Consider the following 21,748-nt stretch of genomic DNA (forward strand, 5'->3'; position numbering starts at 1 on the left):
AAAATAAGCAAAAGTAACCAAACGGGTCCTTAATACTCCTAATTCTCCTAATTAGTATCTAAACATTCGATGTGACGGGTGCTAAAAATAAAATAAGTAACGGCCCTAGCCTCTCCCCGGCGCTCCGGAGCGGCCCCTCGGGCGTCGTCGATTATCCGCACGCGGAGGTCAACGGCGCGGGCTTCGACGACTCCACGCGCGTGCTCTGCCTCAGGGACGGGATGGCCAGCATCGTCTTCGCCAAGCCCGGTGACGCGCGCTGGACGGTGGTGCCACTGCTACGTCAGCTCGCCGGAAGGTTCGGTCTACCTGGTGTTGCGGTACGGAGAGGCGTCGAGCACGTCGGCGTTCCCATCCATTGCGGCTGGCGCCATATACACATACACCAATCTCGGGGCTTCAGCGTCTAACGACGTCGTGTCGACAAGCAGAGGAACAAAGGAGGACCGAACCACCGCAGCCGCACAAGCTCGTCTTCCATGAACACCGGGGTTTAGCTCCGGCTGCCAGTGCCAGGCCCTGCAACTTCTCTTGTTTGGATTGGCGTAATTTTGTTTTGCAACCTAAAAGATCGAGAAAATATTCTACTTGGCGTAATTTATCGATCAATGAGCCAAACACTCTTTCGGGTGGGGACAAAGTTGGTATTTCTCAAAACACAGCCAACTGGAGGGCTGGGACGGAATCTGACAGCCTTTTATGGTAAAATTATCACAACAATAAATCGACAAAGTAACTTTAATTTAGGAGACTAAAAGCAAAGATCAACGACAAATGAAAAGGACTTAATAACGCAAACATCCAGTCGGTACAATGTATCTTAGAACCACAGATTCTTCACCGAGGCAATTCTGCCTTTGCCATTAAGGTCTGTAATCCTACCATTTTGCCAATGGACACTCCCAAGGTTTGTTTTTACCACGTGAAGGGTCCCAGTGGCAAAAAGTCAAAAACCAAAATGCATCTGGGATTTCATCACTTGATGGCAAAAGCAGAATTTGCGCGCTCTTACACTGCAGCCACTTGGTTGTACAAGCAGCCGTAGGATTAAGCAAAAGGTGGATCACGTGATCAGTTCAGATCCTAGTAAACCTGGTAATAACCTAATCTAGTTTATCCGTGATACTTCATGGTTCTAAGTTCAGTGTGGCGTCTGCACTGGCCTCGACTTCCTTCTTGCTCCTGATCTTGCATCTCCTCTTTGCTTCCTCATCTAGGTAGACCAGGTCTTCGACGACCGCAATGTGCGCATACAGCAGCTCTTCCAGGTTGTCAACAGGAGCAGCCTTCTTACCTTTGCCATCTCTCATCTGCTGGAACTCTTCCTTACCGTGGTTTCTGCTGGAGAAATAGTCGTTGATTCTCATGGCTTCCTGAAACCCAGATATTGTTGGCTGGAACTTCACCAGGAAGACACTCTGATTAGCAGGTCTTCCATGGCTAACCTTCACCTTCTCACGTGGTACCCCTATATCTGGATAAACAAAACAACATGAACAACTATTGGAGTCAATAGCACAAGGCTGCTATTAACAACTAAAGATTAACCTCTCAGAAAGCTGCATTATTACAAATGCATTCATTTTGCTACAAAAATACTACCATAATCACAAAGGAACAAACAAGTATGCCTAAATAAGCCAATGTATCAGTCAATTCATAACATCTTAAGGAAATACTACAGAAGACAACATAAGAACATATTTAGCCACAATCATAATTCCTAAGGTATCCATATTGATAAACAAAAAGTTAACAAGTGCACAGGTATGTTCTTCTGAGGCTCAGCAGAAACTAACCTGCCAGTACGCCTTCAATTTCTTCCATGGACACAACCTTTGCTTCAGTATCCTTTGCCTTGTTCACGATTGAGCTGTTATGTATCACAACTACTGGAGGCCACAACATGAGATCTCCCCTCATGGCATTTACTTCCTCAGATGAAATGGAGTGATGGGCTTTAGATGTGTCTGGAGCAACAAGCCAATTCCACCCCATCAAAACACAGAGTGCTTTGTGAAACCCTAAGTGTTTTGTCTTCAACCCCGCTTTGGATGTATCATAAGCATGTGATAGCAAGGCATCAAGATCTGGGAACTTCCTCGCAACACTGTGTAGGAAATAAACAAAAAGCAAAATAAACAGAGCATTTCTTCAGGTTAGAGATTCCACATAAATGTTCAGTTAATCAAACTACGCAGATAAGAGAAAATATGTTTTGACAATCCTTCTGGACACATTATAATCATTGGCAGAATTGAAATTATTCACAAGGGTATAGCCCACAAAATTACACACAAAATCAAGTGGAAGAAAAAGGGTTAGCAGCAATCTAAATCATCTGAAGATAGAGTTTGTAAGCAAGTTGGTCCCAAAAAATGCTTAGGTAATCCAGAAACATACTAAAATGCTTCAGGACCATAACCAAACCAAATCTCTACCGCACTAACTTAAAGAACAATACTGCTGCTTCAAGAAAAAAATATTTGGCCATCACCCTGAAGATTAAATTTGATGCAATTTTCAAGAAAGAAAAGATAAGCTACCTCTGGTTTGGGCAAGAATAATCAAATTTATAGCATACTTAGTAATCAGTTGTAGTTAATTGTTTAATCCTAGAAAGATCATGGTAATGACTAATACAAAGATGGTTTTCAATAGATAGCTATAGCTCTGTGAATATATCTCTATAGGTGGTACAGAGTATTCTGGCACCCCTACAAACATTATATAAAACCTTAGACTTGAAATAAGTACAGTAATCTACAATTCTACATGGAGCTGATAGGTACTATACCAGTATTGTTATCGAAGTAAAACTAAATGACATTCCATGCATTTCAAATGCAAAAGTAGAAGAATTCATGATCAACTTACCAGGCCAGAAAGATCAAAAGGTCAGATAATTATATAAAGAACACCACCCCTACTTAAAGGTTAAAGATAACCATTTATTTACAGCCTGCATAGCCCAGCTGCTGGTCTATGCCTCGAAGTTCAGACCTAATATATGTGCCAGCCGATGCCATCTTCATTTGACAAACTTGCACACGATGGTTTTCAATTTCTAATTTAACCGTAAGCTAGATACGATCTAAGTAAGCATACTTAAGGACTTCATAAACAAGGCCTTCATAAAGAAGCCAAGAGCCCATGAAGGTTATTACTCCAAACAGGCAAACATATTGCCAAATTCGCACATGTATTCTCGAAACTTGAACAAGCCAATGTTCTCCAAATTTGCACATGTTGTCTGCCATGTGTTTGGTCCATGTTGTCCATTAAGAAACAGTAGTTTGGCAATGTGTGCACCTGACCTCACATAATGCCATCTTCTTGATACCAAAACATTAGCAACAAGAAGTTCTGACAACACTACTAGCTATAAACTGGCAACAACATTCTGAGTTGTTCTCTCATCAACAGAACAATGCTATACTTTTACTTTTTTCCAGCCATATTGTCCAAATACATCAGCAAGACTGCAATGCATTACTCCATATAAGCTGCATCACCATTGGATCTCGCCTTACAGAACGTCAATTCACATCACAGACCAATGTTGGAGTGCTCAAACCATTGGGCACCAATGTTTCAATGTCGGAATCCTTAAACAGCAGCACCATGCATTAGAGATGTGAGTGAACTGAACCAATAAGTTGCCACAGTCCATTACATCCGCATGATGGGTCTTGGTCCCTCGCAATCCTCATTGTGCACACTCAATTCTGCCAACCACTTCATCCTAATGATAGCATATATATACGCAATAAAGTGCCCTAAGTAAACCATATAAGTTGCTTTAGCTAGGAGGGGGCTCTATAGATAAAGAAGAGCCTTCTCCTGGTTTCCTAGAGTAAATTAATATGAAAAAGTAAGTTAATCTTTTAGACTATAGGGTCAATAAAGTTTTGTACCATATGGAGGCAAGGTTTCACGTGACTACACGAGATATCGTTTTCTTCCATGGATTTCTCTATTTCAGACTTTCAGTCACCAAATCAGCAATAGGCAACTTCTAACAAATTTATAGGAGGAACTGTTTAACGCGTAGAGCGTTAGTGTAGGCAAAGAAAGACAAACCTGCCACAGACACAGCAAGACAAAGATCCTTTTGCAGCCTCACGGTATTTCTTCTGCATGGCTGGGCTCTCATTTAATATCTTCACATAGTTAAGGAAGGCTTGGTGAACCTGCTTACTGAATTCGTCTGAACTTTCTGGTGGATCTTTCTGCACAGGAAGAACATCATTCTCTGGAGCATCTTCATGCTTGACTCCAGAACCATTAGGATCATCTTCTGACAACTTAGAGAATTTATTTGGCTTAATAAATTCATTTTTCTCTGATACATATCCACCATGGAATTGATGAGGACCAGTTTTCAGTCTCTTTTTTGCACTCTTAGTCAATCCTCCTCTTCCTCTTCCTCTTCCATGCATGAAAGTTCCCTGGAATTGTGAGTGGGAACTTGGTCTGGACAGCCTCTGAGACATAGGAATGTGTTTTGGACGCCCATACGTCAAAATGTCAGAGTGAGGATGGTTTCCTTGATCCACATCAGTCCATTCCCCATTGTTTTCATGTGGCAAAGCAAGCCTTGAGAAAACATTGCAGTTAGCTGGTATATCATATTCATCATCATCATCAACCATGTCATATCCTGACACTCTTGGTGGGGGTAGGACATATGCATCCATATCGTCATCATAGTGCTCACATCCTGCAAACCCATCATCAGCATGATACACATCATGATACAAATATGCGGGACTTCTGTATCTTTTCCTAGAAACCAGAGGGGAAGCTTCTTGGTCACTTAAGTTCTCAAATGAAGCAGACTCATGATGACGAGCTGGTCGCCTCGCAATTCCAATGGGCTTGGATTCAGGGGAGTGGGAGTAGCGATCATTACCGCCCCTTGCTGTTGGGTACTGTATGGAAGCATCACTGTCATAAGAATGCTTATTTAAGTGCTCCATGTCTCGATTCATGGCATCAAAACTACTCTCAAACTCTTCAGTCCTATGGGGTAGCCTCAAATGGTGGTTAATCCTTTCATCCCTGATGCCTCTCAAAGATGGTGCAGCTGATATGTGCCTTGAATTCAGTGAGGCATTCACGCGTAAGTTCTCTGGTGCAGCATATGCATCATTTATTGGATCCCTTCTGGCATGTTCATCATGTGCATCATACTCCATGGATGCAGCTCTTATTGCACGCTTAGGGTGTGACTGCCTTGCAATATCCAGTAATGTTTCATCACCATGAGCACTGCCATGCTCTAATGGACTTCCTGATAACTTATGACGATGACCACTTCCATGCCCTAGTGAGTCATGAGATGACCTGCCAAGGCCATCCATAATGTATCTGTTGCTTGGCTCATAGACAGGTTCAGTGTGCATCCTGTATGGATGGTCCTTAGCAAGCAAGGCTGGGGAAGAATCGCCAAGAAACTTCGACTGTGTACATGGCACCAAGTCAGGCTCAAGTGTACCCCTAGAGTAAAGCCTATCTGTATCTCTAACCCTCCCTGTAGTCACATCCCCAGCAGAATAAAACCTTTCAGTTCCTCCACCATTCTCAATAACTAAATCCCTACTGCCAGAATAATGTCTCTCAATATCTTTACTCCTCTCAATGTACGGGTCACGCGAATGCTTGTGGTGCTTAAAACTGCCATCATCATGCAGCAGCTGGGTGTTTCCAGCACCATAATCTTCACTGGCCTTCATGGCAGATCCCCCCATCAAGAATCCAGTTTCAGGCAGCACAGTGGGATAAATAGGTGGAGACAACGCAGCCCTTGGTGGCGGCGACCTCCGGAGCAGGGGAGACCTGCGGTCTTGGGAGTACATGGCGGTAGTCCTTCCCATTTCAGTCGCACTAATTCTGAGCGTCACACCACCGTCCCCAAACAACTCGCTCTCATTGCCGATGCTCCGGGGACCCAGGCCGCCCTCAAGGTGGTCGCCCTTGAGAAGGCTACGGTCACCAGAGCCGCCAAGGTAGTTCCTTTCATTCTTCCCGGCTCGTAGGGATGGCCGGCCCAGGTCGGACGGATGGTCGGGGAGCATGTAGGCCGGTGGCGTCTCGTAGCGTTGATCCCCACCCCGGCCATCGCGGTCGTAGCGGTCGCGATCCTCGTTGTAGGGTGCCCTTATGTAGTCCCTGGCCCCGCGGGGCGAGACGTGGCGATCTCCACCGTATTCCCTGTTGGGCCCTCGGACGGGCGGGTCGCGGGGGTCCTCGTATTCCACGCGCCCGCGGCGAGGCGACGCGCGCCGGTGGTCGTAGCCCGTGCGCTCGCGCCGGAGCGGGCTGCGGTCGCCGCCTCCATAGCCGATGCGGCCGTTGCGGGGCGGGTCGCGGTAGTCGTCCTCGCCCCTAGGGCGGCGCGGGCGGCGGTCCGGGGACGGAGTGCGGCGGGGGCGGTAGTCGGGGCGCCTATCCCGGTCGTCGCGGGAGGCGCCGCCGCCGGGGCGCGTGTCCCTGCGGCCATAGCCGCCGCCTCCTCGGGCCGCTCTTCCTCCTCCTCTGCCTCCACCTCCGCCTCCGCGTCGCATGGTGCCGGCTAGGTTTTGGCTACCGCCGGAGACGGGGGGTCGCTACCGTGGTAATGGGTGACGGGATGGGGGGATCGAGACGGGATTCAGATCCAGCACCCCGTGCTCGGGATCTCAGATGCCACGGGGCAGTAGCGGCTGTCGGTGATCGTCGCCGTCGTGTTGTGGTGATAGATTCGGAGGCCAAGGGTGGCGGGCGGCGGCGATGGCTGGGTTTGGGAGTTTTGGGCAGCGACGGCGGCTGGGGAAGCGGGGGGATCGCGGTGGTCTCGGGTGCGGTTGGGTGTGGCATTATATTATTCTGCTGACATGGTGGTGGGCCTGCGCTGTTTTAGTTGGGCCTGTGGAGCCCAAGTCCAAAAGACCATACAAAAGTTAGGGGTGTTTGGATCCTCAGCTTCGGATATTCGGATGCTAATTAGGAGGAGAGTCAATTACAAAACTAATTGTAGAACCCCTAGGCTAAATCGCGAGAAGAATCTATTAAGCCTAATTAATCCACCATTAGCGAATATTTACTGTAGTACCATATTATCAAATCACGAACTAATTAGGCTTAATAGATTCGTCTCGCGATTTAGCCTAGACGTTGTGAAATTGGTTTTGTAATTAGCCTATGTTTAATACTCCTAATTAGTGTCAAACATTCGATGTGATAGAGGCTAAAGTTTAGCTCGGGGATCCAAACACCCCCTTAATCGAATGCAAGGAAAAGTTACCTTCAAAAAGAAACTTCATAAAAAAAACAGAGGAAGTCTAGTCCCTTGGATATGCCTTTTCTTTTTTATTCATACCGGGTTACCCAGGTAGTAGATTTGTAGGCGGGGGAGATCGTAAGATCAAGAACTCGAATAGTAACACAGGGATGCAAGATTTAGATAGGTTCGGGCCTTCGGAGAGTAACACCCTACATCATGTGTTCTGGTGGATTGTATTGCTGATCATAGGTGCGAAAAGTTAACGTGCGGTAGGGTGAATTGCATTACCCTCGGGGGCACCTTGCCCGACTTATATAGGCTGACGACCTAGGGTTACAATTGGATAAAATCAAATTGTAACATGTCGTATTTTTACGAGATGTTTGAATTTGCAAAAATGTGAATTTCAAAATTTTTATGTTGTGGAGTGAAAATTTACCAAATCATAAGAGTGACTTCAATGAATCTCTTCCAAAACTCTTAGAAATAACTTATAGCCTAAAATGAAAAGCTAAGATGAATTTGTGCTAGTGTCGACATTTGGAGTTTATTTGGGATTTATTTGGATTTGTTGTGTGGGATTTGTATTTGAATTCAAATACAAATCAAAGAACAAGAACTAACCAAACCAACCTAAGCCCAAACCAACCCAGCTAACCTCACCAGCCCAACTATCTAACAACCCAACCTAAGGCCACCTATCTAACAACCCAATCTAAGGCTGGAGTCACCGGAACTTCCGAATTTTCAAAATCGGAACCTCCAATTTTCTGCCAAACAACCTCCACACTGCAGTCGCTAACCGCTAGGGCCCACCTGTCAGCTACCTGTGTCACTGTTCCGCCTTCTTCCACACAGTGCGCACCCATGTGGCACGAGCACGACAGCGACGTGCGCACCGTGCACGACGCTGGCCTGCCCGCACCACCTTTTTGTGCTAGCCCCTGCGGATGCATGCCACGACGCCTGGCCACATCCTCCACCGTCCAATCCGCCCAGAAACGCAGAAGCTGACCCCGCGATTAGATTGGAGGGGTGGCTGGGCATTTGCAAGGAAATCCTTCATGCTCTCGAGGAAGGTGATGTCAGGGCAAGATGCCATCGAGCTCGTTGGGAGGATTGATCACCCCTACCTAGTGCGTCAACTGTCGGATTTAGTGACCAACAATCCATCAGGGGATTACCCATGTGGTAGATTTATAGGCGGAGGAGATCGTAAGATCAAGAACTCGAATGGTAACACGGGGACACAACGTTTAGACAGGTTCGGATCTCCGGAGAGTAATACCCTACGTCCTGTGTTCTGGTGGATTGTATTGCTAATCGCATGTGCGAAGAGTTAACGTGCGGTAGGGTGAATTGCGTTACCTCGAGGGGCGCCCCTAGCCACCTTATATAGGCTGACAACCTAGTGTTACAATCGGATGAGATCTAATCCTAGTCGGTTGTAACATGGAAATCAATCTGAGTCAGTTTACAACAAGTATCCCGTGATATCTGGGCAGAATCTGTTCGCCCGACCTCCGAACTTGTGCTCCACGTATCTTCAAGTCTTGACCCGCACGACATGGTTGGGCGGGCCCACCTGGCAAGGCCGACCATATCCTGGTCGGTGGGGATCGGTGGGTACTCTTATCCGTCACGTGTGGCATGCAATGGTAGAAAGGAATATATACTTTAGGTACACATTTTTCTTGCACTCACCTCGGTCCCAACAAAATGCTTTGGTCGAGCGAGAGCTACAATCAAATAATTTTGAGCCATATAAATTTGAGGGAATTTTGTATGTGTTTCATGTAGGTATGTGTGTTTGGTGAAAGTTTTCACAAAAGTTAAAAAAACAAATGTAAGATGATCAATTTGTGGAGCAAATATACATTTGAAAAGTATATATTTGATGTATATGAACTACAATAGAAAAACAACATTCGGTTTACCAATCAGATACACTTTTATTTATGCGTAACGAGTTTTTATGTGCATTTTTCATGATGTACACGATGTTCCAGGGTTCAAAGTTCAAATGTGGACCAATTGCCCAGTTCATTCAAAGGCACCAAGGCAGTAATCTAAATTCCTTTCGTATAGAAAGCCCACGTATATATTCAATGAATGAATATAACTATAATCCACTATACTTGCAAGATTAGATAAATCGTCGATATCACACAGAAACATCCTGCAAGTACGATGATGGTTTTCCTCTATAATTGGAGAAGACAGAAAATGAATAGTAATACACCAAGAGAGATCGAAAGCATTCTTTAAGTAATATGGTTCATAATTTACAAGTCTCCTAGAAAGTGACAAATCTTAGGAAGGATACCGCCAATCCACCAGCTAAAATGGATACATGGTCGTTATGGAACACACGCAGTGAATTTATACAATTTCATCATGAAGTATATGTATCTGTACAAGAGCATATTCCATTATTCGTCCGCGCCACACAACTGGCAACACTAGCATTGCTGTAAGCCCGGGAACCTCCACCTGCAGCCTCCTTTTGAGAATTTCACTTTCACCCCCATTAACCACGATGCTAGTAAGATGCGTGAGCACCTATGACCAGGGTAATCAGAGGAAAACACCCACAAGAAACATCCTGTCGGTTCGTCACGTCACAAGAACTGACGATGGTTTCTTGAAGCTGGAGCCACTTGCTTTATTGGACGATGTGATTGCCCTATCCTTTGGAACAGGGCTGCCTAAAACAAATTCTGAAGAATTTGATTGCTGGTTGTTTTCACTCTGGTCCGGTCTGGCCCAGATTTTGATGAGGCCCTCACGGCAGATGGTGAGGATTGATTCATTAGTGAACACCAGACCAGAGAGGGGATCGGCATGTACTCGGTGAGCAACAAGGGGTGAGAGCTTCGGAACATCTCGCATTCTTGGAGAAGGTTGAAGAACACCTGTTGGAGGGCATGCGTTGTCCCAATGTGCAGAAGGACTTCCGACGCTAAATGTTGGCGAGGCACATGAAGGATGACGCAGTGGGACAACTATCTCATCAAGTGCCAGGTCCCATAGAAGAAGCTGGGTGTCCTACAAGTATGTCACAATGGAAATTTTACTCCAGGAATAAATCATGCCGTAAGAAAAATGCCAACTGACTATATTTAAGCATATGCTAGTAGCCTAGTATGCTCAAGAAATGATATTAAATCAAAAAAGTTATAGCCAAATCAACTTTATATTCAAAACAAGAATATAACAATGGCTCCAAATACATAGGTTTTAAAAAGCTGAGAGAAAACATTTCAACAGTGTACTACACAAATCTGACCAGGCTCATCAATATAAGGTTTCATAGTAATCCAGCAATGGAAGAAAATGGAAAGACAAGTTTTCCAATATCAGGTGTCCATTATTATTTTTATTTTAAAAACAATATCTTAGCCTTCTGTAAACCTAGTTAGAAGTAGAGTTTGTTACAATTACAACGTGGTTTCGATGCACAAAGTTTGTGATGTAGCATTTCAAAATCCAAACTAAACTAGCTATATAAACTTGGCATACCTGACCAACAGAACCAAAGCGATAGACATTTTCTCCATTTCCATCAGAACTTGGTGGAGACCAATATGAATCAAAAGCAACTCCACTAACCTGCCACAAGGATAAAAAATAGCACAATCCTCAACAAACAAGTTTGACAAGGAACATTGAGAAAATTTAATGCAGGTGAAACCATTACCCAGGAATTATGTCCTTCACCCCATGCAACGATCTTTCTATCATCCATGCTCCATACCTGCACAAGGTCATCTTCACCACCTGTTAATAGATATTTTCCATCTGAGCTGTAGACACACAGAACATGAAATTAGGTCAGAGGCTGAAATGTTATTTTGTGTGATGAACCCATATAACAGTGATAAAAACAATTTGCAGATAAAAAATCAGTGATCAGAAATAATCAACAGAATGAAGCAAGATGCAATTTCACTGAAACTAGGATATTTAACCATGGCATCAAGAAAAAAATAAATTGCAGAAAGAAACTATTCTAGAAAATTATTGTTATGATTCACAGTGCATTATTGTAATTAGACCATATACGAAGTAAAGTGGACATCCAAAACTACATATTTCAGATCATATAAAAAGACACCAGTTACAACAAGCATGGACAATCTATGGCTGGTGGAAGTCAATTAATGATTATTTGATGTTCCAGAAGCAACATATTTCAAGCTGCGAGAATTGAGGCTGAGCAGGAGCAGCCAGCAAATTTAGTCACCAATAAGAACAGGCACGATTGGCAAGTACCACAAAACATCAAATAAGCAGATAGAAGATAAAAATATAATTTTATACATATGATACAGTAAGTCACACTAACAGCACTGCTTTATGCTAGTCAATTGATGTGCTTGTTTGAGACTAAAAGTAATATAGTTCAGGAAGTCTTTATCAGAAAGAGCCACGGCAACTAAATTCATTAACATGTTTAAAATAGCCAACAAGAAGCAAATGATGTAGATACATGGTGATAGTAGAAGTGAAATAATAAGGCAAATGCATGTGGGTATAGATGTCAAACAATTAAACTGCACAAGTCATTCACACTTACCTCCAAGTGCAACACAGCAGTGCACCATAATAACTTCTTCCACCAAATATTAGCTGTTCCTTTGAAAAATCAAAAACTCTCAAATAACCTGCACATTGTTTATCGATGTTAGATCAAGCAGAATAATAAAAAGGTGGATCCTATAATGAGATTAAAAAAAGTTGCCAAGGAAAAGGCAAGTACCATCTCTCCCAACAGTCGCCAAGTATGCACCATCTGGTGAAAAGGAAATCGCATTGATCGAACCTTGACAGATATGCCATCTAGCAACTGGGTTGCTCTGCAATTTTATTCATGGTATAAATCCCAGTTAATTATTCTGTCACATTTTCAAGGCCAATCATGCTCTATACCTTGATCAAAATTCTTCCAGTCAAACGTCAAGCAGGAGTGTTTATAAGATACTCTAACAACAAGCTCATAGAACCCTAAACTTAAGTTCTTGTAGCAACATCGATTCTACATCTAGTGATCAAAACCAATAACAGTGAACAGGTGGAGGCAGTACAAATGCATAGTGCTGGTGACAGATAGCGTTCTACTAAAAATGATGCTGAATGCTAGAAGCAAATTTTGAAATGCAAGCATAAATAAATTAAGTAAAAAACTAGCGCTTAAAGGACAATTTTTATGTTTTAATTCAGAAACTTAAGCATAGGTAATCTGCACCAGGGAGTATTTTAGATGGAGTGCTCTCTTAAATACTTGAGATTTTGTCAATATGTGCAACTTCAAATGACAGGAAAATTATATGGACATTGCTATTTCCATGCTTCAGTAATGAGGAATAAGAGTGTTCATTGTTAAGAAAATTTAAAGTTAGAACGCTTTTATTCTGTAGAAGTTAGAATAGTTGAAGAGTTGGACAGTCGACAAATTCAAGCCAACATAGCAAAAGGAGCACCTTTTAGGCTTTTACAATGCTAACTGATGCTAAAGCATCTTGCTTCACCAAAGTAATGCATTTTAGGCAAGCAGTCACCGAAGAACCTAAATACCTTACTGGACTTTGCATGTGCAACCATAAACTGGGATTGATCCTTCACAGCTGGAAATGTACAGTCTGTGTTCCCATCCTTGTTCTGAATACAACGAAGATAGAATGTCAATTCAAAATCAACCAAAACAAAGTCTAAAAATATTATCAGATTCTATAACTAGAAGCTGCTCACTTTATCATACACATACAAATTTCCATCAGTATGGCTAACGACGAAAATGCCTTCACGCTCTGGCACCCATGCAACAGACGTACACCGACTGCAAAATATTAATATCTAGATGTTAATTAGGGAACTAATTTAAACAAATTGAGAAAGATAGGCATCCGCAAGGACTATAACAAAGAATGTTCTGCTTCTGTTGCTATAACATCAAACTTTAGATAGCTGATTCACCCAGCAGCACTAAAAGATAAAGGGCACCAAAAGAAAAACACTTCCAGATAATCCAATTAAGAAAATGTTCTCTTTAGATTCACTAGCAAACAAGTTTAAGAATTCAAATACAAGCAGACACTGTTTGACACCAGATGACGAGCACACAAAGAATTAAATCATCCAAGCTCCAAAATAAGATGGCTTCGGATGACAAAAGCAAATTTGGGCTAACAGGTGCTACTTGAAAGCAGTCAAGTAATACAGATACATAGAGTCCACTGCTTTACCACAAAGCCATGAAGGACAAGAAACCCTGACTCCACTAGGATTAGATTAATAGCGCTTATGTCAGAAGTCAGAACTCAAGAGTACAAAGCTTAAAAAAAAGCTGAGAATCCTGGAAAGTGCAGGTAACTTTGCTACCTGCTAAACTTTGCTTTGTAGCTTAACTTAAACCACATGGATATATCCAGGAAAATCAAAAGTTCTTGCTTCCCTGTTACTAGACATGTAACTGTGCTGCCTTGATTGAATACCAGATATGCTAAATCACGTGATAGTAATGTAAACAATATGCAATCTAAAATATTTATGAACATTGTCAATACAAATAATTTCAAAGGATCATATGTATCATGTATGTCATTCAAATTAATAATCAATATTCAAACATACCTGCCATTGGAGGAGCCATCTTTATCACCCTTATTATAATGTTGAGCTGCCACGTGCTTTCTTCCAGGATCTTGTAGCTGTTGCCTCAGTGACATTGAATACACTGCACAATAGCCCACAAAAGAAAGAAAATGAAAATGGAGGCATCATATTTATGCACAGTTCAGTTTGAAGCGTAATGGGGTTCAAGTAATCAATTCCACGAACCATCCCCTGATCCCATCCCAATGATCAGGTCATGCCCCTCTTTGGCCTCTGGATCGAATGCATGGCACAGTGGGTTTGAGTTGCTGAAATGAATGGACTTTATTGGATCCTAGCGGAAGTAACCAGCAGATCAGAAAATAGCAAGACACCAAAAACTGTGCGTAGTATGCATCCAGTAAAAAGACTGAATACCTTCTCCAGTGAATTGAGATCACTGATGAATAGCGTATCAGCAGCATTGAAGACAATGTATGTACCCTTGCCATCATAATTCGCAACCCCTTGTGATCCACCAAGGCTCGTAGATGTACCAAGGCCTCCTCCTATACGGCTGCTTCCAGCAACAGCCCGGCTTGCACCGTTGCCCCCACCAAAGTTAAGTGCCTTGCTACCATTCCCAGTGCCCAGCAGCCTTGCTGCCGCAGATCGCATCCCACTGCTGGAGCTTGGTGTTGATGGCTGGGACCCCTGGCTAGAAGACTTCTCCTTGAGGTATGCCACTGTCAACTGTGACAATCAAAACCACAAACTAATTATCAAAGCACAAGCTTACCATTGAAATCAAGGAAGCGCTAAATTTACGACAGAATTGAGAAATAAACCAACAAAGTTATCAATACTGCTTGTTTACTGATATGTCTAGCCTAAACTAAAAGCAAACAAACTACAATGTTATGGATGAAACATCATACAAAACTGACAGCCTAAACCATCTAACAAGCAAGCTAACACCAATGTCAACTCTGATAATGGCAACCAATGAGTAATGACCACTGTAAATCATGCTCCCGATCAGAAGACAAGCTTATCATCAAAACCTGAGAAGTCCTGTATGTATGGCAGAATCGAGAAATAAACCAACAAAAGTTATCAATAGTTCAATTGTGCTTCTTCACTAAAGTAAAGGCTCAACTCATACAAAAACAAAAGGAGAACCACAACTTTGCCCATGAATGAAGCTTGTAACATATATAAAACTAAATTGCCTAATAAGCAAGCTAACGGCAGCAGCGCAAATTCTACTATGGAGCAGCCAGCACAGAATCGAAGGACACGACCGATACTTCAAATTTGCTCTAAACCGCTCCTGAACCCAACCAAATCCCATTATAGCAGTTAAAAAGGACTTCCAAAATCATCCACTGCAACAACCCGATTTCCCCACCCCCACCGGCCACCCGCCGAGACCGATCTAGATCCCCTAGCAGAAGCAGCGTGCTGCGTGCATCCGTACCTGCGAGACAGTCTTGCCGCCGTGGCTGTAGTGCAGGACGGCGGAGTGCGTCTTCTCGTACTGCAGCTTGTACCTCCCCTCGGGCGTCTTGAAGTAGGTCTTGAGCCCCGCCGCGGCGCCGCCTCCGCCGCCGCCACCCCCCGCCCCCGCACCCGGCCCCACCCCGGGCGCCCCCGCCATGCCAGGCGCCACCGCTGCCGGCGCCTACTCGTCCCCCGCGATCAACTCCCGGGCCGTAACCCTACCGCCGGTAACGAACAGACTCCGCCGGCTCGGCGCTGGTCCGTGGGGGAGTAGGGGAGCGCGGGTACGGTTTCCCAGAGGCACAGATGGATCCAGGCGGCGGCGAGGGAGGAGGAGGAGGAGACGAGGAGCGGTGGCTGGCTCGATTTGGGGATGAGAAGCCGAGACGAAGAAATGGCTCGGTGCAATTTGGAGGCGGAAGAACAACGAAAAAAAAAAAACAGCCGCGTTTATTATTCTTCAGCTAAAATGATAGCGGAAAAACGGAAGGACCCCGCCCGTCAGCTGCTAACCGCCTGCGGCGCGAAGGAGTCCCGTGACGTCACTACTCATCCTGGCTCGCGCCACTACCGCCTCATGAGAGGCCGCGGACCCTTCTCCGGCCGGCGGCCTGCAAATTACAAGGTAACTCATACGTTTTTAACTAAATTTTTGCTCAATCGAATATTTGACTGAACTGCTTTGACCGGCACTGCCACTGTAACTCTATCTAGTTTCCGCTTATATTAATATACATTTACTCCCTCCGTTTCAACATTCCAACTTCTTGAAAAGTCAAAGCATCCTAAGTGTGATATACAATAAAGTACTAATATTCATGATACCAAATAAGTATTATTAGTTTCTTCATTAAATATATTTTCATAGTATATCTATTCGGTGCCATACATTTTTGTGATCCTCTCTATAATTTTGATCAAATTTTAAACGGTTTGACTCTTTATTATTTGGAACGGAGAGTAGAAAAATACGAAATTTGACGCTCTTCAGATTCGAATGGTGGCGAACCTACATGACACATTGACACCTGATGATGACCTACCTACCTGGATGGTGTGGAACTTGTTACCTAATTCAGCCAAGCCCAGTAATAAATAAGGCATGCAAAGAAGCCCAACAGCGCATAGGAGGGCCCAACGCCCAATAGAAAGAAACAAAAACAGTGAGAACACAGAAGAACTGCTTGACTGTTCGATCCAAAAGTTGACGGATGGATAAGCCGCAGAGCAGTCACCTGACCACAAGCAAACCTAAACAATAAGTTATCCAACAGAAGTGCAATTTAATCGTATCGGGACTCAATAAAACTCGATCTGAATGCTGGAGGAAGCTGGATGGGCATCAAAAGCGCTCCGAATTTCCTCCTTTATTGCCGGCACCTCTGATTCGTCACAGTCGCCATTTCGTAAGTTGACGAGCACCTGCTTAAGATTTGTTAGGTGCTCGATGCCGGCAAGCTTGACACCACGCCGCTGCACATCGCTCGCCCTCACCAGCAACCTGAGGACCTCGACCTGGGGCGTCGATCCTGCCTGGAAGGTGACGCCCGCTTCTGCCACGTAGGGAGCTCTCAAGTAACCAAGGACCCTGAATGCCGTGCCACCACTGAAGACGACCCCTTCGGCAGGAACAACCTCGGCGTCCAGAACAAGACGAGCAAGGACAGGCAACCCTGCAAGAACAGCAACATCGTCCTCGCACAGCTCCCCGACTTTGATTTTCAGGCTGCTGAGGGCGCGTAGTTGGCAAACCCACGCCGGCATCCTTTGGATCTTGAAGTATAATAGGTGGAGTTGCTCGAGATGAGAGCAAGAGAAGCACAAAGAACTCCACCTGCCGTGACGACCCACATTGTCCCGTGCGATGATGGATAGTGTCTTGAGATTGCAACTGATTAGCTTCTCCAGGGAGGACATAAGAGCATCCATGTGTGCACCTTTATTGGCAAAGCTTCCACCAGCGATCAACAGATCAAGAACCCTTAGGTTCAACAATTCACCAAGGGCCCATGTGTTAGCCACCGACTGCTTGCTGGGATCAAAGCTGCGCAAAGTGTGGAGACATTTCATGTTGCCAATTCCAATGGGATAAGACGCGGCTGGGGGAAATTGCAAGTATAACAAAGCAGGCAAAGAAACAATATCCCGTGGAACATTGGACAAGTCTGACAATATGATTACTGCCTCTAGATGCTGTAGACCGATAATTTCTTCAGGTAGCTGCAGCCGTTTGTAGTTGCCACGAACGCATAAACATCTGAGCTGGAACAATTTGCTGATCAGAGTGAGGTCAAGTTCATTGGTGGCACGCTCAATATACAGAGCTCGGATAAACTTGAGCTCAAGCAGTTCAAGGCTACCATGAGGCCATCCAAAAATGATCAGTGATCGAACATGCGGCAGGCTAACGCGGCCTGCACTTTCAACTAGGCTTCTGTCCTGAAACTGTAGGGAGAGCCGGCGAGCCTTGTACTGCCGTTGTCTTGTGCTGATTGCCTGTAGGTTCTCCACTGCACACAAGAAGTTCTCTTCTGTGGACTTGGACAAAATTAGATCCAGAACCATATCATGCACTCTATAGATGATGCGATCCCCTCTAGCGCCATATTTTACGTGTTGGATGATCATGCTCCTGTTCACAAGCTCATTCAAGTAACTCCCCGCCACTTCCACTGCTTCTCTCCCATCTACTCCACTAATGAAACCTTCAGCTACGCATTGAACGACCAAGTCATCCCTCTGAATTTCGTAATCCTCTGGATACATACCAATGTACAATATGCATGCCTTAAGAGGATGTGGAAGGTGAGTGTAGCTAAGGTTCAATGTCTGCCTCATCCCTTCTAATGTTGGATCTAATCCCAGGTTGTGGCATAAAGAATTAAGGACAAACTTCCACTGCTCTATTGACCTGGTTGGCTGACTAGCCAAAAGGCTGGCTATAGTGATGATTGCTAGTGGTAGGCCGCCACACTTTTGAAGAATTTTCTCTTGTAGTCCTTCAAATGGCTCAGGACATGTATCTGCTGAGCCAAAAACTCTCTGAAGGAACAACTGTCTTGAATGATGATCACCCAGAGGTTTCATCCTGTAAACGAACTTCAACTGATAATTGCAACTTGCCACAGCCACACGTTCAATTCGTGTAGTTGTCAACACTCTACTGCCACAGTGACTCTCTGGAAAAGCACATTTTATAATTTCCCATGCTGATGCATCCCATAAATCATCAACCACGAGAAAATACCTGGAAAAAATTTGTGTATACAAAACATTGCATTAACCCAACACAAAAGATGAAGATATTTCATTTTTTAACATGCGCACATGCTCAAGGATTTTCCACATTCTTCTTCTTTTCAAAATGGAGAGAGAGAAATCTCGTACATCAAACTTTCAGTTCTCACGCATGAACATGTCCAGCGGTACACAAGTACATGTCACACTTGACCATCCACGTAGTATATGCCCAATGTCTTGTCCACTAGTAAGCAATCAATTGTTGGATTGTGAAATATCTCTATGATAAAATTCCTCCTTGTTTACAAAAGCGCATTCCAAACATATTACTGCCTTTTACGCTTCATCTTTAAAAAGGAGTTACTATGGTTTATTTGGTGATATGGGTGAACTATAACCTGCTAGGAGATAATCTCTACATTTTTTAAATATTTGATTGTCCGAAAAATGCAGGTCGTGAGTAATGATTTGGGAGTACCATAACAAAAAACCATCAATTCGAGCTAATGTAATAAAATACCAATGAACTAGTTACCTGTGTGTTCATAGCATGTGCCTTGGAATATTAACGTTGCGGTGACAGCTTCCTAATGATATACCTACCGAGCTAGTTAATTACGTAGAGTTTCTATCCAAGTAGATTTGTAGTGAGCCTTTTTCTACCCTTGCCGCAAATTGTAGGTGGAATTGACGACTAATATTTCACTAAATGGTTGAATCGGTACAAATCGGTTGCATGACATTGTATTGGAAACATGTACTACAAGGGTTCTAAAAAACAGTAATGCTCCGGTGTGTTTGCTAGGGATCATATTGCCACTTGATGTCTTAAAGATGACAATGTGTAAACAATGAGGAGGGAGGAGGGAGCGTATAGAGGAATAAACTCAGATACCTTTTGCCTTGGAGATACTCTCGAAGATTGTCTATTAGACCTTGCAGATCGTTAGCGTGATTAGCCCCTTGCCCCGAAACCTTTGAGAACAGGCTGTTGAGAAGACTCATCATGTCAGGTCTCTGAGACACCGATATGATAGCCTTGCAACTAAAACTCAATCTAAGGTTGCGGTAGACTTCATTTGCAAGTGTAGTCTTTCCTAGGCCTCCAAACCCAACAATAGATACCACTCTTAGCTCTTGTGGTGACGCATCATCGACCTTCCTCAACAAACAATAAAAAGATAACAGGGTAAATTCCCTATCTTTATTAGAACAAAAATAACAACAATGTAGTGATATATACCAACCTTAGTCAACAACTTGATAACCTCTTCTTTAGGGGCATCGATCCCGACAAGGCTTGATGTTTCTGCATAAAGTGCAGTGATCCGAGGATCAACAGAAACATGAGCAGATCTAGACAAACATTCGCCAAGTCTGTACCTTGTGCGGTGATCACTGGCCTCTTGCACGCGAGTCCTGAGCTCTTCGATTTTTCTAGATATTTGATAGCGCGCCATCAGTGTCTTGAGAAGACGAGCAGCCCTACACATCCACCCTTGTCCGTCATGTGGACTTTCAACACGGTGTCTAAAATCATCGATGCAATCTTCCGTGTCGTAGGCCAATTCCGTCACTTCATTTCTCCACGCCTTGGTTTCGTTGTTCAGGTCCTCCATGTCTGCAACATCTTCTAGAGCACCCCGCATGCTGCTGAGCTCATGATGGAGGAACTGCAACTGCAGTTTGGATATAAAAAGTCAGGGTTGATCTTGATCCAGAAATAATTAACGAAATTGAAACCACAGGCTGAGTCAAAGTACTAATATTGTAACGTTTTTGCTACAGTTTCGTCTGGGTATGACAACTAACTGTACCCGGGTTTTTTTCCCCTTCCTTTTTCTTTCCCTTTCTTCTTCCTGAGTATAGCATGTGTGAAGGAAATGAAACCAAATTTGTTTGTGGTTACTATGACTTTTAAAATTAATGGGTAGAATCAGTGTAACTAAAAATTCGGGGCCATACCTGAATTTGGCAACACATTTGGTTACAGATTTCAGGTATGGCTGACTAGAACTAGAAGCATAGAACGCGGATGTTGGATTGGGTAGACAGACAGACCTGTCAGACCATATATATTATAATATAAACAATCAAATTGTCGTAGTCGTAAGAGCATGGTGCCCGCCAATCATACCTGTTTATGCACACCTACGAGCTTGGTGGACTCATCAGCCATAAGACTGGATAACTTTTCGAGGACTGAGTTCATTAGTCCCGTCGAAGCACTCGCCAGCATCCTCACACGCACACGAACAGCACCGTCTCCAGGGCTCTTGTTTTTTCATGAAGCTAAGGAAAGCATTAGAGATTTAGGGTGCTCCCTGATAGGTAAATCATACGTACCAGGCGTACAGTGCAGCAGCCGGCAAGCGTCGGAGGAGGAAGAAGCGCCGCCGTACCTACCACGATGGCTCTCCGGGCGTCGGCCCGGCTGGATGCCGGGGGATCAAGAAGCCGAGGCGCTTGATCGATCTGGACACAGATCCGCCTGGATTCGGGCGACGAGGCGCCACTGCGCCAGCGAGTGCAAAGGGGAACGAAGCGACCGCGGCAGAGGGAGGTCAGTGGGAACTAGGCAAGGAGGGAGGTCAGTGGGAACTAGGCAACGAGTTCGTGAGGTAGGCTGGGAGCCGACGACGTCACGTCTGAGCTCTGACCTTCCCGGCTGCCAGTACGCGTGTTCACGTAAGGCTGCGTCACGAAGACCAAGCACAGAAACTTTATTAAAAGGAAATTAAAAAAACGTATTTCTATCATTTTCATCCGAAGACTCCATCCCACAGACCAGAGTCCCCGTCGATGAAGCAGTTGGGCATTGTCTCTTGGTGGAGTCCTTGCCACCTCTATTAGTTAGGGATGGAAATGGATCAAATATAGCATTTTAAACATTCTCGTACTTAACGAATCCAGATACAGATCGGATCGTCTGAATTTGAATCCGAATTTGGTTAGGATACGCCTAATGGTAAATTCCTTGTTTTTTCCCGCCTATAAAACAAAAGAATATTTTGGCAGGCCCATGATACTTGTCGGGCCGGGCCAAATTTAAGGCCCCTTTGGCACGGCTCATCGAGCGGCTTCTAGGGTGGCTTTTGATGAAGTCGTGCCAAACGAGAGAAGGCAAAACGGCTCACTTGCCAA

General features: G+C 44.3%; 3 protein-coding genes across 7 annotated transcripts; all 3 read right to left on the reverse strand.

Annotated features, from left to right (window-relative positions):
• Positions 1-766: 766 nt before the first annotated feature.
• On the reverse strand, positions 767-6,844 carry LOC117865930 (uncharacterized). The gene is made up of 3 exons (XM_034750197.2): positions 4,084-6,844; positions 1,800-2,110; positions 767-1,474 (listed from the first exon to the last, which is right to left on the reverse strand). Exons 1-3 carry the CDS (start codon positions 6,567-6,569, stop codon positions 1,128-1,130), a joined length of 3,144 nt encoding a protein of 1,047 aa, XP_034606088.1. The 5' UTR covers positions 6,570-6,844; the 3' UTR covers positions 767-1,127.
• A 2,672-nt stretch (positions 6,845-9,516) lies between these two features.
• On the reverse strand, positions 9,517-15,804 carry LOC117862908 (probable catabolite repression protein creC). The gene is made up of 11 exons (XM_034746463.2): positions 15,342-15,804; positions 14,300-14,614; positions 14,108-14,216; positions 13,901-14,003; positions 13,019-13,106; positions 12,845-12,928; positions 12,030-12,126; positions 11,847-11,934; positions 10,968-11,073; positions 10,790-10,879; positions 9,517-10,315 (listed from the first exon to the last, which is right to left on the reverse strand). The coding sequence occupies exons 1-11, from the start codon at positions 15,519-15,521 to the stop codon at positions 9,884-9,886; spliced, it is 1,692 nt and encodes a 563-aa protein (XP_034602354.1). The 5' UTR covers positions 15,522-15,804; the 3' UTR covers positions 9,517-9,883.
• Positions 15,805-16,528: 724 nt separating this feature from the next.
• LOC117862907 (disease resistance protein RGA5) lies at positions 16,529-21,266 on the reverse strand. 5 transcript variants are annotated; one of them, XM_034746459.2, is made up of 7 exons: positions 21,007-21,266; positions 20,742-20,896; positions 20,570-20,665; positions 20,422-20,463; positions 19,852-20,283; positions 19,500-19,762; positions 16,529-18,611 (listed from the first exon to the last, which is right to left on the reverse strand). In XM_034746459.2, the coding sequence occupies exons 3-7, from the start codon at positions 20,585-20,587 to the stop codon at positions 16,664-16,666; spliced, it is 2,703 nt and encodes a 900-aa protein (XP_034602350.1). In that variant the 5' UTR covers positions 20,588-20,665; positions 20,742-20,896; positions 21,007-21,266; the 3' UTR covers positions 16,529-16,663. The 5 variants fall into 5 exon arrangements, with proteins under 5 accessions (XP_034602350.1, XP_034602351.1, XP_034602352.1 ...); XM_034746460.2 differs by lacking the exon at positions 20,422-20,463 and having other exon boundaries at positions 21,007-21,265; XM_034746461.2 differs by lacking the exons at positions 20,422-20,463; positions 20,570-20,665 and having other exon boundaries at positions 19,852-19,903; positions 19,988-20,283; positions 21,007-21,264.
• Between the last annotated feature and the right edge of the window lie 482 nt (positions 21,267-21,748).

The sequence above is a fragment of the Setaria viridis genome, chromosome 7 (assembly GCF_005286985.2).
Source record: "Setaria viridis chromosome 7, Setaria_viridis_v4.0, whole genome shotgun sequence".
NCBI lineage: Eukaryota > Viridiplantae > Streptophyta > Magnoliopsida > Poales > Poaceae > Setaria > Setaria viridis.